This window comes from Pelodiscus sinensis, chromosome 12, assembly GCF_049634645.1.
Source record: "Pelodiscus sinensis isolate JC-2024 chromosome 12, ASM4963464v1, whole genome shotgun sequence".
Lineage (NCBI taxonomy): Eukaryota > Metazoa > Chordata > Testudines > Trionychidae > Pelodiscus > Pelodiscus sinensis.
Window position 1 is genome coordinate 2716314 of NC_134722.1, and position 16910 is coordinate 2733223.

The 16910-nt window shown below is 47.8% G+C and overlaps 1 protein-coding gene across 2 annotated transcripts in view; it reads right to left on the reverse strand.

Annotated features, from left to right (window-relative positions):
* SPG7 (SPG7 matrix AAA peptidase subunit, paraplegin) overlaps nt 1-16910 on the reverse strand; it is a 57816-nt gene that overhangs the window by 23541 nt on the left and 17365 nt on the right. For both annotated transcript variants that reach the window (XM_075939847.1, XM_075939846.1), the window contains 6 exons: nt 12239-12480; nt 9454-9593; nt 6432-6534; nt 4707-4832; nt 3518-3680; nt 773-946 (listed from right to left, as the gene is read on the reverse strand). In XM_075939847.1, the coding sequence (XP_075795962.1) occupies nt 773-946; nt 3518-3680; nt 4707-4832; nt 6432-6534; nt 9454-9593; nt 12239-12480 (948 nt within the window). The remainder of the gene's footprint in view (nt 1-772; nt 947-3517; nt 3681-4706; nt 4833-6431; nt 6535-9453; nt 9594-12238; nt 12481-16910) is intronic.

Here is a 16910-nt window from a genome sequence, read left to right on the forward strand (position 1 = left end):
GGAGGGAAGGATGGGAGAGGGAAGAAAGGAACAAAGAATAAAGCACTTGCTTTGAGAAACTCTGCTTAAGAAATGCAGCTGCTTCTGCTTGCCCTCTGATACATGCTCAATACAGCAGCTGACGGCGGGGGAGCAGGTAACAGAGAAGAATCTCTCCTGGGTACATCTACACTGCAGTTAAAATCCAGCTGGGTGGCCTGAGCTTGCAGGGCTCAGGCTAAGGGGCCGTGTAGACGTTCAGCCCCGGGATGAGCTCTGGGACTGCTGACTGCAGTCTCTTTAGAGGTCAGGCTCCCATCTGAACATCTACAGTGCAGTTAAACTGCACTGCAGCCCGGATGAGCGGGCACAAGCCAGCTGTGGGTTTTGACGTGCCAGGCAGACATACCTGCGGAGAGCGATGTACCTGCTGGGTCAGAGCAAGGCCACACTGACACCTGAGAAATGCAAAAAGGAGCCCAACTTTCAATGCCAGGGTCCCTCTTCCTACAGGGGTTCAAGAGCCCTAGATCTCACCTCTCAGGGGATCTACAGGACGCACTCCCTGAGTTGGAGGGTCAGAGGGTGGCAGCCTCGGACAGGGAGCATTGCGTGAGCCGCAGCAAGAGACACCGGCAAGAGGAGGGGCAAATGACGTTCAAGTCAATGGGCAAAAAGAGAAAACGCTTACATCTGGGAAGAATTTGGGAGAGGGGTGGAGAAACACGTTTAAGCTGAATCCTTCCAGAGGCAGCAAAGGCCTCCCCCCTGGCTGGGTGAGAGGAATACTAACCATCCATTTCCACAAGCAGCTGGTTCAAGGTCTGCTCCTCCTCGGTGTTGGAAAAGCCGGACATGTTGGTGGAGCGTTTCTTACCCACAGCATCTATTTCATCAATGTACACAATACAGGGGGCACGAGCCCTGGCTTCTTTGAAGAGGCTCCGTACACGAGCAGCTCCGAGACCTAGAGAAGAGAGCGAGTGCGTTGTGAATCAACCCTTACCTGCTGTGGATTTTAAACAGCTGTAGTAGAGATGCACCCAGAGGCCCTGCCCCATGTAGTGCCCAGGCCCTGCCCACTCACCGGAAGGGACAGGCCCTGCCCCAAGAAGCGAGAGGGACGCGGTACAGAGAAACATTTAGCCTAGATCACCTTCTGGGTTAGAGACTAGGATCCAGGTAGCCTGCGTCTCTACCCACTGGACCAGGCAGCCTCTCCAGCGGAGCTCAACACGGCAGTCTGTCTGTTCCAGGAAGAGCCCCGCTCCCAACTGCAAACAGGCACGCCTGCTTCTTTCCCAGGGCTAGTTTAAAGGCCTAGCTATGTCAGCGAGCTGCATGCGGCCCCAGTGCCGCACTTGAAGGACGGGGACAGCTATATGCGGTTCCAACATTCCCCGCTGGAAAGGGCATTAGACTCCCGCACGGATACGTACGAGGAGGGCAGCCTCCGTGGGAGCGCTGGCGGTTTCTGAAAGGCAGGACAAGCAAGCCTACGCTAGGGCAGGGAAGGCCCTGAAGGGAAGTAAACGCTCTTTGGCGTAGAGCCTGCACCGTGCGTGGCTGCGACCAGACGGAGGCGCATGCAAGGTTCCACATCACATCCTAGGACGGGTGTAGGGGTCAGGGTAGCCCGGCAAGAGGAGCAGGTGGCATGACCCCGCACTGGGCTCCGCATCCCTGGGGCTGCCCCTGCCAGCCTGGCTGTGTGGCTCCCAGGAGCTAAGGGGTTAACATGCAGATCCAGGACTGGGCGGCGGGTCACAAGCTGCTGCCGCCTCCGCGAGGTGCCAGGGCCCAGGTTGCACGGCACTGCTCCCCACGGGGTGTGTGTAGGGGCGGAGACCCCCTTCCCCAGTGCCCCGCTGCGCCTGGCTGGATCTAGTCCCGAGTAGCCCTGACAAAGGGCTGGACCAGGCAGGGAAGGGACTCTGCCCCCTCCCCCCCCCGGCTGCTGCTCGCCCCAGCGCTGCTCCTGGGAAGCTGAGAGCCCCAGAGCTGCTGCCCTGCCAGTGTGCATGCTGGGGGCACAGGGATGTTGGGGCAGGAGGATGTGGGGACAGGATGGGAGGGGGCAGGGGATCAGGCCGGGGGGGATCACGGGGCCTGAAGGAAGACGTGTGTATGGGGGGGGGGGCGGGGGACGACACAATTTTACTTTGCAGAAGCTGGACTTTCCTTTACTCTCCCCCCCCCCCCCTTTGCCTCCCTCCCTAACTACCGATTTGGCTGCATTCTCACCTGCTCACCTTTTCTCCAACTCCCTCCTGCCCCCAACTTCCCTCTCATACCCCCACAACACTCCCTCTCCTGCTGCCAAATTCCCTTCCAGACCCTGCTCTCCTCATCCCACCTCTGGCCCAGATCCTGCATCCCTATCTCCATCACTGGCAGCCCTATCCCGCACACTGAACCCCTCATTTTTGTCCCCATCCCAGAGCCTATGGGGGTCCCCAAAATCCACTAACTCCAGAACCCCAGAAAAGTAAATCTGGCTTATGGGAAGCCTTGAACCTCAGTCTCCCTGTTCCTTCCCCATACTCGTGGGGCTGGAGTGCCAGAGGACTGAGGTGTCTCAGTTGGGGGCCACAACAGTGAGGGTTGGGGGGGGGTTGGAGGAGTTTTTTTGCTTCTCACTTGGGGAACCACATAACTGTTTTTTCTGTGGGTCAGTGGCCCCACCCAAAAAAGGTTCCCCACCCCTGCCATAAATAAAAGAAAACTTTGAAACCTTTTGTGTTGGACATAAATTAATATTTTACTTTATTTAAAATGAAGTTTGATAAACTAACATGAGAAAGTTCAAATGCTTAATCTGTTTAATAATTTAAACCATTCTCCCTAGCTGCAGCTGGTTCAGAAATTATGGCCACCGTACCCAGCCTGCCCATCCCCTCCTCCCCCCGGCACACAGGTCCATAAACAGAAGTGAACAAGTTAAATGTTGGCACACCAAGGGTGCCGACCCCTGTGCTAGGGAGTAAGGAATGTTACTGAAGAGCATGAGGGAGTCAGACTCTCTCTGATGAAGGTTTGATGCAACCAACAGAACTAAGAACTCTCTCCTAAATATGAAGTGGAGAGAGGGCAGGAATTGATATTCCCCTAGCTGAACTAATGGCATTGTCTACTGATGAGTTTTTCATACCCTCAGGCCTGCTCAAACCACTCCCCGTGCAAAGACAATTACAAGTTCAGTTTCTGAGCACACTCCACAAATGAAGGATGTGAATGGTTAACCGGTAAGCATCATCCTTACTGGGCGATGCTTACAGTTACGGGCTGGGGCTGGCGCAGCCCCACGCCCACCGCTGGCAGTGGACTGCTCCAGCCCGGCGGGGCCCCCCGAGGGTAGGGGGCCACGCTAGCCTAGATGCGGCATGCGGGAGGGTCCTCCAGCTCAGCCTGCCGGATGTGGCCCCCACTCTCCCCCATTTCAACGGTTAATTGCTGAAACGTTCCGTTGAACCGTTTAACTGATTCCCACAGATTTACACCTTCGCCCCTTTTCTTCCCAGCAGGTCAGAAGACTTACCTCCTATTACCTCCACAAACTCAGAGCCGGCCATGGCCAGGAACGGCACTTGTGCTTCTGTAGCCACTGCCTTTGCCAACAAGGTCTTTCCACAGCCTGGCGGTCCAAGTAGCAAGGCCCCTTTGGGCACTTTGGCGCCAAGCTGGAGGTAGCGCTCTGGGCTCTAGAATGACAAGACAATCCCATCAGGCACCTGGGCTCAAGAGCAGTGTTTCCAGAAGAAAAGACTTGTGCAGAGGTGCACCGGCTGCAGCAGCAGCAGCAGCAGCAGCGACTGGCTCAGGGCTCATGTGAACAGCAGTCTGAGCTCTCCCTCGGGGACCAGGCGCAACCCACACTGGCTTCTGCCGTCACGGACCAAACCCTGGGAGGCTGCTCAAAGAAGAATGTGCCCTGCTCCCCAAGCTGCCAGACTCTCCCAGGGGGCCAGTGGCAAATGCTCCACCACTCTCATTTTTTTCATCTCTTCTGGGGTGGAGGGAAGGTGGGGGGGGGGGGGGGGGGGGAGATGAGAACACACTGGGAAGCACTTCAGTCATGGGGCATCTTATTCACACAGCACAGGGGCCACAAGCCAACCTTCCTGGGAGTTGAACACACTGGCTGTGTCTAGACTGGCAAGTTTTTCCGTAAAAGCATCTGCTTTTGCGGAAAAACTTCCTAGCTGTCTACACTGGCCACTTGAATTTCCGCAAGAGCACTGACTTCCTACGGTCTGAAATCAGTGCTTCTTGGGAAATACTATGCTGCTCCCGTTCGGGCAAAAGTCCCTTTTGTGCAAAAGGGCCAGTGTAGACAGCTCAGATTTGTTTTGCGCAAAAAAGCCCCGATTGCGAAAATGGCCATCGGGGCTTTTTTGCGCAAAAGAGCATCTAGATTGGTATGGACGCTTTTCTGCAAAAAGTGCTTTTGCGGAAAAGCGTCCGTGCCAATCTAGACGCTCTTTTCCGGAAATGCTTTTAACAGAAAACTTTTCCGTTAAAAGCATTTGCGGAAAATCATGCCAGTGTAGACGTAGCCACTGTCAGCAGAGAATCCCCACCACTTCCTCAGTTCTCTGCACGCCACAACTTTATGCAGATGATAAACCCATTACTGCTGGAATCCACTGTATGCACAAGAGCTGGCTGGCAGATTTGCTCCCTCCACTTCCACCTCTGTTCGTGCCAAGCATATTTGAGGTTCTTACCTTTAGATAATCCACAAATTCCTTCACCTCCATTTTGGCCTCATGCATTCCTGCTACATCCTTGAAACTGATCCCTTTCCCAGACTTCCCATCCACAATGGTAAAGCGAGCCATTTTAAGCTGGTTCTGTGGAAGACAGCACACAGTGAACTCTGAGGGTACAGTCCCGAGGAGGAGGATAGGGGGCACACTGAGAGGCTGTGCAAGATCAGGCAGTGAAATTCGCTTTATTTTGAATGGGCGGAGGCAGAATATATGAATGCGCCCTGCGTGATCTTCCCACTGGAGTGCATTACAGCACCCACCATCTCTCTGGTTGTTGTAACACAGCAGAACGATTCTCTGCCTTGTGCTCAGTAATATACTGTCACGAGAAGGGTTCCCCCACTGGATGATGGGGTTTGGTCCGGAGACTCAATAACTTAAGTAACCAATGTTTTACTAGCAAGAGGAATAGAGGAAAGTTGCAGTAAGTCCCCCCATATATTAGTGGAGGGCATTTAATTAAACAAATCTGTGTAGATTGCCCAAATCAGTAGGATCTGTCAAGTACTCCTGCTGTGTAATTTTTGTTGACCCTACTCCTTAGTATAGCTTGGCCGGTTACCGCTGATACAGTTTGGGGAAATAATATGAATACTGACCACTGTTGGCAGACAGGATATTGGGCAGGATGGACCTTTGGTCTGACCCAGTCTGGCCGCTCTGATGAACTGATGGTCATTCATCATCAAAACTCTTGTGAATGCACAAATGCACACACATCAGCCTCATCACCTGGCGCTGCTGCTACAGTTACTGTTCCAAAACAGGCCAGAGGTGGAACTCCAGGCTCTCAAGTAGAACAGGCTGCGCATTTTAGCCTCCTAGTGCGCGTTAAGCCCCAGTGACAGTCAAAACAACAATTTAGTTAAACACCCTCCCTGCAACTGCTTATTATGCTCTGCCGAAAACAGCCACTACGAATTTTATTTATTTATTTGTAAGAGGAAAAAAAGTTTAAAGCAGCTCAGGTCCTCAGACTTACCAGCTTCTCCAAGCTTTCTAAAGCATTTCTTGCCATCCAGGTGCTGACATTTTGCTCCATAAAAAAAAAGGAGCTAGCCAGAGCAGGGTTGCACAGGAGGGGGCTGCTGGGAACCACCGTAATGGGGGATTGAGGGTCTCTGTTGCTTTCATCCAGAGGCCCCCCTGAGTTGTTGCTGCTGCACCCACAGAAGATGTATGCAATTTGCAGCAGCTGACTGAGAGGGAGGGATTTGATTGATGTTGCAAGCGGGGTACTGGGGGAGGGGAAGTCAGCCGATAATGAAATCCAGAATTTGAGCATATTTTAAAAATCAAGATGTTATTTTGCAAAACGCAGAGACTCCTACTCACGGCTATAGGGGGGCTTGCCGGCAGGGTGAAATGAAATACACCATTCACAGCTGCAACTCATCAGTGAGTTTTGAAAATAGCACAGCAAGCTGCACTGGAAATTCACTGAGCTCAGCCCTTCTGGCAAGCAGGGAAAGAGGGCCTCAAGTGGAACCAGTCACTGTACAATCTAGTCAGCTGATCAGGAAAAGATGCAAGATAGGACCGGACCGCACAATCTCTGGCATCAGTTAATTCTCATCCTCTGTGGACTTTATCGGGGAAAGAGCAGGAAATTGAGCCAGCACAAAGGCTCAAGCAAGGCTTTATATTTTATAACTATTATACAGGACCTAAACTACTTACAAAGGCGCTGAATCCTCCTTCCCTTCCTGCCATCCCAGCAAGGCGGAAGATGTACCATAGTATGGCTACACCGACAGCTGCCATTCCCAGGGCATAAAGGGCACTGAAAAGAGGATAGCTAGTCAAGTACACATTTCAGCATCTGGCCACAAGACAGTTACTAATGTAGTAAATACGACCAAAGTGTTATCAGGATTTTACAGATCCTGGCAGTCAGGCTACAAGTGCAGCTGTGGGCAGAGGAGTGACCGAGACAGTGGTACATTCTGAAAAATACTCATTTTGTATATCACACCCCCAACCATTACATAAAGTAAACAAACAGGAAGACGCCCAGTGGCACCGTCTCTTTCAGACTCGTACCTGCTCGTAGCAACCAAGGGGCTAGATCTTCACTGATTGGCTCTGCGGAGTCAGCTTAGTATCTGATGGGGACTAGGCAGAGGAGGCAGCCAAGGGCTAACTGGGTTCCCAATGTAAATCAGAGTCACCTCGGGGCTGCTCTAATCTACCAGCTGTGGCCCTGGGGAGCATTACAGAGCCTGGTCATGTCTCTTACACGCCCATTATGCCAGAAGCAGGTAGCACAGTGAACAGCATTGCCAGGGGAATTCCCAGGTGCCCCCTTAGGACAGCGATCTGGCTCTTCTGTGCTGCTGGTCCGAATAGGGGCCCCCAACACATAAGCCAGGGTTTGTTCTGCCTTCCATCAGCAACAACATTCTCCATTAAGTTCCAGCTGCAGAATCTTTCTGGCAATAAGAAGGATGGTCCAGTAGTTTGGGATGTATGAGACCTCAATCCAAGTCCCTACTCTGCTAAAGACTTCCTGTATGACCTTGGGCAATTCACTTAGTCTCTCTGCACCTCAGTTCTCCTATCTGTAACATGAACGTAATAGCTCTGCTCTACCTTTCAAGAATGCTAAGAGGAGGAATGTATTAACTGTGTGGCACTCAGGTAGCATGGTAATGGGGAGGGACGCACAGAAGTACCATGTAGAGAGAAGTAAGAGGCAGAAAGAATGCAGCTAGGTTTGTAGACCCATGGCTTGTCTGCAGAGCTGACAGCTAAGTCATATTTGACTAGTCAAATAAGCAAACAAGAGGCTTGATCCTGCAAGGTAACAAATGTTCTGTTCTCTTGCAAGAAGAAATGTGAGTTGCCAGCACTCAGCACTTCAGACATCATGTCTCGAAGCTTCTGAGAATATGGAGCCCCACAATATCACCTTCACAAAATCTAATTTCAGAGCAGAACCACAGCAGAACAGTTCTAAAAGATACAGACATGCCAGAAATACAAACTCCGTGGGCTGGCATACAACAATTGTAAAACTACACAGCTGAGGTCGAGTTCTCAGGCCTAATGATCAAAACCAAAAAACAAATAGCTGAAACTTAAAACATTTGTTTAAGTGAACTGCCGGTTCTAGGACCTGGCAGCATAACACAAAACCATACCCGGGGCTTCTCTCTTCTATGAAGCATTTTGTACTATATTCATACAATGTATGTTTTGCATCCACGGTACAAGTTCTGGGAGAGGAAGTTACACACCAGAGCCAACATTATTGCTCGGGGAAAGACACGTGTGGTCTGCTCCCCTTCACAAACCCCTGAAAAAAAACCCTTTGCACATCCAGTTAATGTGGCCACCATGATACTATGTTGCAACTATGCAACTAGGGAATGCTGAAAGACAGCTATGGCTTTTCTGAACCAGCAAGGTAGCTTGAACCAGCATGCCTTCTCTTTGGAGAGGCAGATTCAGGACTGCCCCATCACTACACATCTTTGCTGATGGATTAGAGAGAGCACACAGTTAAGAATACTGCCTAGGGAGAAGTCTCCATACATACTTTGATGGAAAGCTTTCCTTTACAACACAGTATCTGCTCCCCAGGACAAAATACTCCTGGGCTCATTCAAATCCCCAGAGAGCGAGCTTTATAAAGCTGTTTTCTATTCTGGATTCTATAAATCTCACTTTGCAAAAGCTGCCAGTTGTACTAGGAGGACAAAAACCACAGCAGTCAAAAACAGACCACAAAATGTTGGTGCTAATGTTTGAAAACAAATTCCTGCCAGCAGCTGATTGACAGATTTTTCCTTCTTTTGCTCTGCTCACTCGCCCGTTAAGAGGCCCGTATCAGAATTAAAAGCATTAACCTTTGTTGAATTGTTTTGAGAAAGGAGCCTGGTTTTGGATAATAAAACCGAAACTCTATAAATTTAATCGGAACGCTCGCTTCTCATTGACATTTTGTGTCTTATCATTAAAGCTGTTCTGCTCAGCATGTGGCCGTAAATCTGAGTCAGCGTCAGAGCCTCTTATCTGTCTGAACTGCAGCTCCTGTTGTAGTAGGTTAAAGCTCAGAATTTATTTTTTATAACCTAGCTCAAAATAAGCCAGTCACAAGCTTAAAGCATTATACATGGGGAAAGCTCGTTAAGGCTCTAGCATTTTCAAGTGAGGGGACGATGACATGTTTGTTGAGCCCATTGCGTTATGGATTTTATCGTGGTTTTCACAATAATAACTGATTAAAGACAAAGTGCTCAATTAGGAAAACCACTGAGACAAAAATCCATAGGGAATGATAATGGGTGTTTCTCAGATGTGCAGATTTTATTCTGCATGCAATCAAAAGGAGCTTTTCTGTAGGCACAGCAACACCCCCCCCCCCCCCCAAAGGACATTAACTAAAGCACTTTGCCAGCATACCTGCATCTACATACAAAGTTTTGCCTACATACCTATGTCAGCTGGGGGGCAGGGGGTGGAGACGGAGGAGGGAGAGCGCGGATTTACACTGCATAGCTACAATGACAAAAAACTGTAGCATAGACCTGCCTCTGTGTTAACATGTCTTCTAAAGGTGGAACTATTTCTGAATGCCACATGTGAGCTCTTCAGGGTAGGGACTGTTTGTCCAGTGCTCTGCACTGCGAGCCCCTTATCTCTGACTGGGGTCCCCAGTGTTACCATGGTACAAACAAGTGATCAGTTAATATCTTACTTTCCAAAAAAGCCCGTGCGTTTGTAGGAGACTGGGACCCTGTCCTTCACATCAATATTCAACTCGTCCTCTGCCGCTCGCAGCTTCTCTTCGAACTTGTCAATATTGGCCACCTGCATCTTGTACATCAGGACAAGCCTCTGAGGACATGAAATCAAGAGAACCACATTGCAAAGTGAAAGTACAGAAGAAATGAAGGCCCCCTATCTATAGTGGATGGTTTAGAGCAAAAACTTGTCTAAATTATGGCAACTTGTGTGGAGCATAAGGAAGTGGCTATTGGACCAGGATTGACTGAGGACTAAAGGAGAAAACACGTCTATTGAAGTTATGACAACATCACTTTGAGGACAAAACCTGCTGAAATCCAGCAAAGAGATTAGTCTCAGAAGACAAGAAGATGCAAAGACTTAGTATTCAAGTCAGATGATGGACTTAATCCTTCAAAGGCCCACACTCATTGATACCTCGAGCCTATAATCACGTACTTGCTCTGTGCAGGATCTCAAGAATCGCATTTCTTGTGCTTAATGTCAATTTTTTAGATCCCATCTGCACACCACATAGACAGTAATGGACTTCAATGATCAGAAGCTATCCCACTAAATACATGGGCACGTCACCAGGAAAATAATGTACCGTCTCGCCAGTTTTTGTTACTCAGTGGTGATTCTTGGTGACAAGCCCAGCAGCCTGCGTCCTAACATGCACTCACTCTTCTTTTGGCTTTAAAATAAATCAAAATGGCAAGTTCTATTAGGGCTTGTGAAATGTCTGAAATAGTTTCCACATACGTTACCTTGAATATTGTAGTTTTCCTAATCCACCCAGTAATAAAAAAATTACAGCCAATTCCTAGCTCCATGAATCATTATGCTGATCTTCCCCCCCCCCCACTTCCTATATCATATATATATATATATATATATATAGAAGCCCAATGTCTGTGACCCTAACGCTGAAACGCTGGCTGTTCCCTCTGTTGCCTCCCACCGTGGTGCTCAGCTGACTTCTTTGTTGCTCAGCCGGGCAGCTGCGTGGGAGCAAGCAGCCGTTTGGGGTCTGTGCTCTCCCTGCATGGGGAGCCCGGACCCCAAACGGCTGCTTGCGCTGCTTGCTCCCGCACAGCGGCCCGTCTGAGCGGCACAGAAGTCAGCTGAGCACCACGGCAGGAGGCAACAGTGCTGCCCAGAGGCAACAGCCGGGGGCGGGGCCTGGACGAGCATGCGTCTCTGAAGTCAGGAAAGGGTGCCGTATTCAAAAGGAGGAAAGCAGAGCGGACGCAGAGGAGACAGAGAGGACAACGGAGGAGGCGGAGGACAGTGAGAGAGAGAGTGCGAGAGATGCAGCGGAGAGAAGAGGAGGAGAAGAGAAACACAGAGTGAGAGGGGGAGAAGAGAAAGAGAGATGGAGAGAGAGGCAGGAGGTGGACGAGAGCTGAGAGAGAGAGAGGGCGAGGCAGTAGGAGGAGAAGAGAGAGAGAGGCCGTTTGTGCCGCTTGCTCCTGAGTGGCACAGAAGTCAGCGAGTGCCACGGCGGGAGGCGAAGGGGGGCATGGTGGAAATGTAGACGCCCAGGGGGTGGGGCCTAGACGAGTGTGCATCCCTGATGGAGACCGAGGAAAGCGGAGAGACAGTGAAAGGAAGGAGGGGGAGAAGAGAAAGAGAGACCGACAGAGAGGCAGAAGGAGGAGGAGAGCTGGGGGGGGGGGGGAGGCAGTAGGAGGAGGAGAGAGAGAGATGGAGCGAGAGACCCGAGGCTCAGGAGAGAAGACCGATGTGGAGGAAAGACCTGAAAATTCTGTCTTATGACGGGCTCATTGGCTAGTATATAAAGAAACGTGCATCTGTCTACCTGTTTGTCTGAGAGTCCATTTGTTCAAGAACTCCTCCAAAATGTATTCAAGTCAGATGATGGATTTAAATGGTAAGAGCTAGGACCACCAAATTTGGTATCCTGCTTCCTCTCATCATAACTTAAAGCAAGGCTGGGGGTTGGTAGTGCCAGGACAATGGGATGCACCTGGAATTCAATTGTATCTCATAAAATAGAAAGGGAGGAGTCTGGTAGGAGGGACAGATACTGTAGTGTAGAATGACCACAGGGTGGGGGAGGGGCAGCAAGAGTCGGGAGATGGGGCTCAGGGCAGCTATTACCCCATTGGATAGCAGGGGGCAGAGGTGGAGAAAGGGCCAGCTATCTACTTATATATTTCAGAGAGTTTGTCTGTACCACAGCAGAGGGACATGCACCCTTCCCCTGGCTATGCCAGCTGCAGTGGCCACAGGCAGGCATTTCTTACCTAGCCCCACAGTGCTGCGCTGAAAGAGGGCTAAGCTAGTCCTTTTTCGCAAGGGCAGCCTGCACACTGAATCCTTCATCCCCTGCCCCACCCCAGAGCAATGATTTAAATCAAGCATGCACATTTTCATTTTATTTTCCACACAAACAAAAATGAATTGAGTTAAGGACCTGAGCAAAGCAGGGTAATTCTTCTAGTGAAAAATAATTAAAAGAAAGCTAACTCTGCCAATGTTTGGGATGGATTTTCTAACAGTCTCCCACCCAAAGGGGTAGGAGAGAGTCAGGCAATATTCTTTATATGATACAAAGTGATTCATTTCGCAGCTGGTGTAACTGACAACAGTCACACACAACTTCAAATGTGAGAAGGAAATCACTAATGAGCAAGAGAGCAGCAGGGGCTTTAATGAAAATACATTTTAGAAACTCTCTCAACAGCTTAACCTGGAATTCTGCATTTTAATTGTACAAAGACACTCACAGGCCGTCCAAATATAACTGCTCCTGGATGCAGATAGATTTGCACAATATCACTCTCTGGAATCACTTGAATGCTCTGGACCTCCCCCTTCGCCAGCATCTCATTCACAAAGTCATTCCAGGAAATGTTGACCCCGGTATTGGTCAGTGAGTTGAGCAGGCTCATGATGACAGCTATGATGAAGAGCGTCCGCAAACGCTCACGATACATCTGATCTTCCCGTTCCTTGCGCTTCTTTTCCTCTTTACAAAAAAGGAGAGAGGTATGAGAAGAGGGAATATAACTATTAAGATCTGCGACCCACAGAATAGACAACGACCCAACAGACTGACCAATAGACAGTTTGGAATGAGCTATATTTGATTTCCTAAGGAAAACTATATGTAGAGGTAGCATCTAGTTTGCTGTGAGGTCTTGTAAGGCTAGCTTTCCAGCTGAGCCGAATGACATCTAAGGTCACATGTCTTCTCCAAGGTCACGCAGTGAGGCAGTGTTTTAGGTTCCATTACAACCTAGGACCTTGCTGGATCCCAGATCTTGTCAGACCACAAGGCCTCCCCTTTCCACCTTAAACAGAATCAATTCAAAAGCCTATTTATTAAAGCACATGCAGCCAGATCCAATATTAACAGTTGCTAGAAAGGAGGCAAGGTTTGCTTTCTCAATATTTGCTTGTATCATATTTCTGCTTGCCACACTGCTGCCACCATGTTTAGCTGCTCCCCAGCGCCCCAACAGCCTAAGCAGAGAGACCGTGCGCACAGAGTAAGTGCAGGATAAAAGAGAGGGTGACATTTTTCATTTCAACTGTCAGTTCAGTAAGAGGAGGAAATGAAGGGGCACAAAGAGCCAAAAAATTCACTTTTGGAAGCAACCCTAAAAAATTAAATTCTTCATCTCCAAACCAGATAATCTCAAACACATTTTGGAAAGCTTTGATCAGCAGCTTGTTTTTATTTAAATCTAATCCTGGTCCAGAAGGCTTCAGAGGGTCAAAATCCTTTAACTACTTAGTGAAAAGTCACTTCATCAAGAGTGCAGTCTACTCCAAACTGAGGAACCCTTTCAGCTGCCAGGCCTAATGCATGTATATAGATCAGACAAAACCACTAGAGCGTCATTATTGGAATCAAACCAAAGGCTTTGACAACTGTCACCACCTCCCTATAGTGCATTGTTTGTACTGCCACAAACCACTGTCACCACAATGCTCTTGGCCAGTTCTGTAAGAATACAGGGCAAATCGTTTCCTAACCAGCTCTTGATCCAACCCATGTCCTAAACCACAAAGGTTGACAACATTTACACTATACAGACTACCCTAATTATTAATATAGTATTACACAAGTAACTAATAGAGGTACCTAATCTGCACTGTATCTTACTAAATTATCAGTCTCCATAACCACCAGCAAAAATGAGTTGCACGGTTTAAATTATACGTAGTGTAAAAGTTTTTTTTAATAGGCAACTGGCAGTTCTGCAGGTAGCATAGATGGATTTGTTTCAACAACATGCTCACTTTTCATCTGACAATGCCAAGCACACTAGTCAGGTAAGAAACTTGAAAACCACCAGTAGAATCAATGACGTGTGTCTCAGGATTCACATCTAACCTCTTTTTGAGAATGCTGGCACTTTCCAGATGTCTCTGGCAAATTTAGAAAACTGCAGCCTCTAAAGGGTTATCAGGGCAGAATGTTTGATTTCGGTTGCTGACCAGCATGTGATTAAAAAAACCAGCCATCTCCCCAATTCTATTGTAGAATCTGCATGTTCTTGATATACAGTTTACCACCACTGGCCCCGTTCTACACACAGAGATAAATTAACTCTTCATCACCTGATTTTTAGCATGTCTGCCTGCTGAGCCCAGATTAGATTTATTTGCAAATTCATTCCAAAGACCTCTACACTAGCATTTATCACTTGCCACCAATTACACATTACACAATACAACAAAACCAAGGAACAAAAATATGACCCAGTCATGAGATCCCCAGGAAGTCCTCTGCCCTTCAGATATGCAACATCATTTTTCACTTCTCCCTAGCTCTGTTCTGTGTTAACAACAGGAAAGGTTTGTGACCAAACAGAGATGATACATCTTTTTCAGATAAAGCCATAGTTTCAGAACACTGACAGCTCAGGATCAGTGTCCAATCCATCCCCTTTTGTTCTTCCCACCCATGTTATCAGCTACATCCAGCTATACTAGAATGAGTACATTCATCACAAAGCTATAGTCTAACATCCAGCAATGTCTTATTAAAAGAAGAGCATCAGCCAAGGATGAGAGAAACCATAAAGCTAGACGATATCCTGACATTAAATTAGAACTATAAAAATAGACAACAACTTTCCTTTCTACAAACAATTGAGGAACTCCTGGGAGGGATGAACCCTGATACAAAGAGAGTCTAAGTTCGGCAAGGATGATTTTCAGATAAAATCAGATAAAGCAACACCCCAGGGAAAAACTATTAAAGCATTTTTCCCTTCTAAGTTTCAGACAAAATCGTGACAGATGCTCACAATATTTTCCTTGATCAGAGTATGGGGCTTTCCCCATGTTGATGACTTCTCTTCGGAGAAGCAACCATATTCTTGAGAATGTCACTCAAAAAATATCATACTGCAATCAGAACAGGCAATCATTTATCTTGCCATGATGGACATTTCTAGATTAATGAAAACTGGAAGCACCTCACCCTCAAAACTGCAGCTGATCACTTTCAGATGAAAATGTCTTAGAAAACTGGAGGAACAATATTTATTGCTATGAGCGTTCTTCTGCTAGGCTGTGTCTACATTGGCACCCTTTTCCGGAAAAGGGATGCTAATGAGACCAGTCGGAATTGCAAATGCTGTGGGGGATTTAAATATCCCCCGCGGCATTTGCATGAACATGGCTGCCGCTTTTTTCCGGCTTGGGGCTTTGCCGGAGAAAAGCGCCAGTCTAGACAGGGATCTTTCGGAAAATAAAGCCTTTTCCGGAAGATCCCTTATTCCTGATTTTAAGAGGAATAAGGGATCTTCCGGAAAAGGCTTTATTTTCCGAAAGATCCTGTCTAGACTGGCGCTTTTCTCCGGCAAAGCCCCGAGCTGGAAAAAAGCGGCAGCCATGTTCATGCAAATGCCGCGGGGGATATTCCTGACCAGCTCTTGATCCAACCCATGTCCTAAACCATAAAGGTTGACAACATTTACACTATACAGACTACCCTAATTATTAATATAGTATTACACAAATAACTAATAGAGGTACCTAATCTGCACTGTATCTTACTAAATTATCAGTCTCCATAACCACCAGCAAAAATGAGTTGCACGGTTTAAATTATACGTAGTGTAAAAGTTTTTTTTAATAGGCTGAGGCATTTGCAATTCCAACTGGTCTCATTAGCATCCCTTTTCCGGAAAAGGGTGCCAATGTAGACACAGCCCTAGTGTATATTCAGGGATAGCAGAGACAGCAAGATAATTCAAACGTCCTGATTTCTATTCCTCTATCATCCCGCCACTTCATTTTGTCAAAAAATACAATCGCCTTCCTCATACAGCATTCACGTTACCATGTAAATTGCCCACAATAACTCTTCAATCAATAAGCAATGGTAGCTAGAAGAGACACTTGCAAACAACCACTGTGGGAACACTTCCAGCTCTTTAGTCTCAGAAAGCCTTCATGAAGAAATGATTTGCCATTAACCCCAAATCTGAACTCCGTGATTAAAAGCTTGCAAGGGCTGCAGTGACAGTCCAAAGAGTTCTTTTTAATAATTACTGCAGAGACCGTCTTTCTGCTAGAGACCCGAAGGAGCATTCCACCTCCCAAAGTCGAATTATCCATTAATCAGAGGAGAAGGGCCGCTGAACACAGCAGGTTATTGTTTACAAATTTTAACAGGCACAATACTTCTTGTAAGATCTCTGATCACAATCATTCTGTGTGGTCTTCCAGGCAGCAGAAATCCCAGGCTTTGAAAAAAAACAAAAAACAAAAAACCCCCCTACACTCAATAAAGACCTTGTGGTATTTGTACTAGCATCCCGCTGTACATTCTATCTCCGTTCCTTGCATATGGAACAGCAGCAGTGGCCTAATTTTTTTGCCTGAACTGACAAGACCACCACTCCTGACCTACGAAGGCAGCAGATTACCATCATGAATGGAGCTGAAAGCACGCATAGCATTTTGTTGGTCAGATGCATCCTGAAGGGTCCCACCAGAATGTTTGGAACCACAAAAGAAACAACATCCAATAGCACCAACACGCCCATCGCAGACTGCAATAATACTGTGTAAAGATGAACTGGAGCCCGCTTTGTCTGGAGATTTAGCCTTCATCCAAGGTTCCAAAAAACAAACGACAGCACCAGAGAAGGTGCATGCCTGGAGCGTTCCTTCCTCACAAAGATGACAGTCCTGGCATTAACTGAGATGAAGAAGAAACTCTTGGATGCTCTCGCCTTACTGGCCTGTCATTTCAGCAGATACTTGCTCACACATGGGTCAGCCTGAGGCTTTTTGCATGGGACATTTCTGACATCTTTAAAAATAAATCTTTAAGCCAGAATTCAGTGCATGCCACCAGCTAGGGGATTTTCTAGCTGGAAATTCATACCCCTCAGCATTGAACTGCAAGCCTAATCACAAACTGGGAACTCT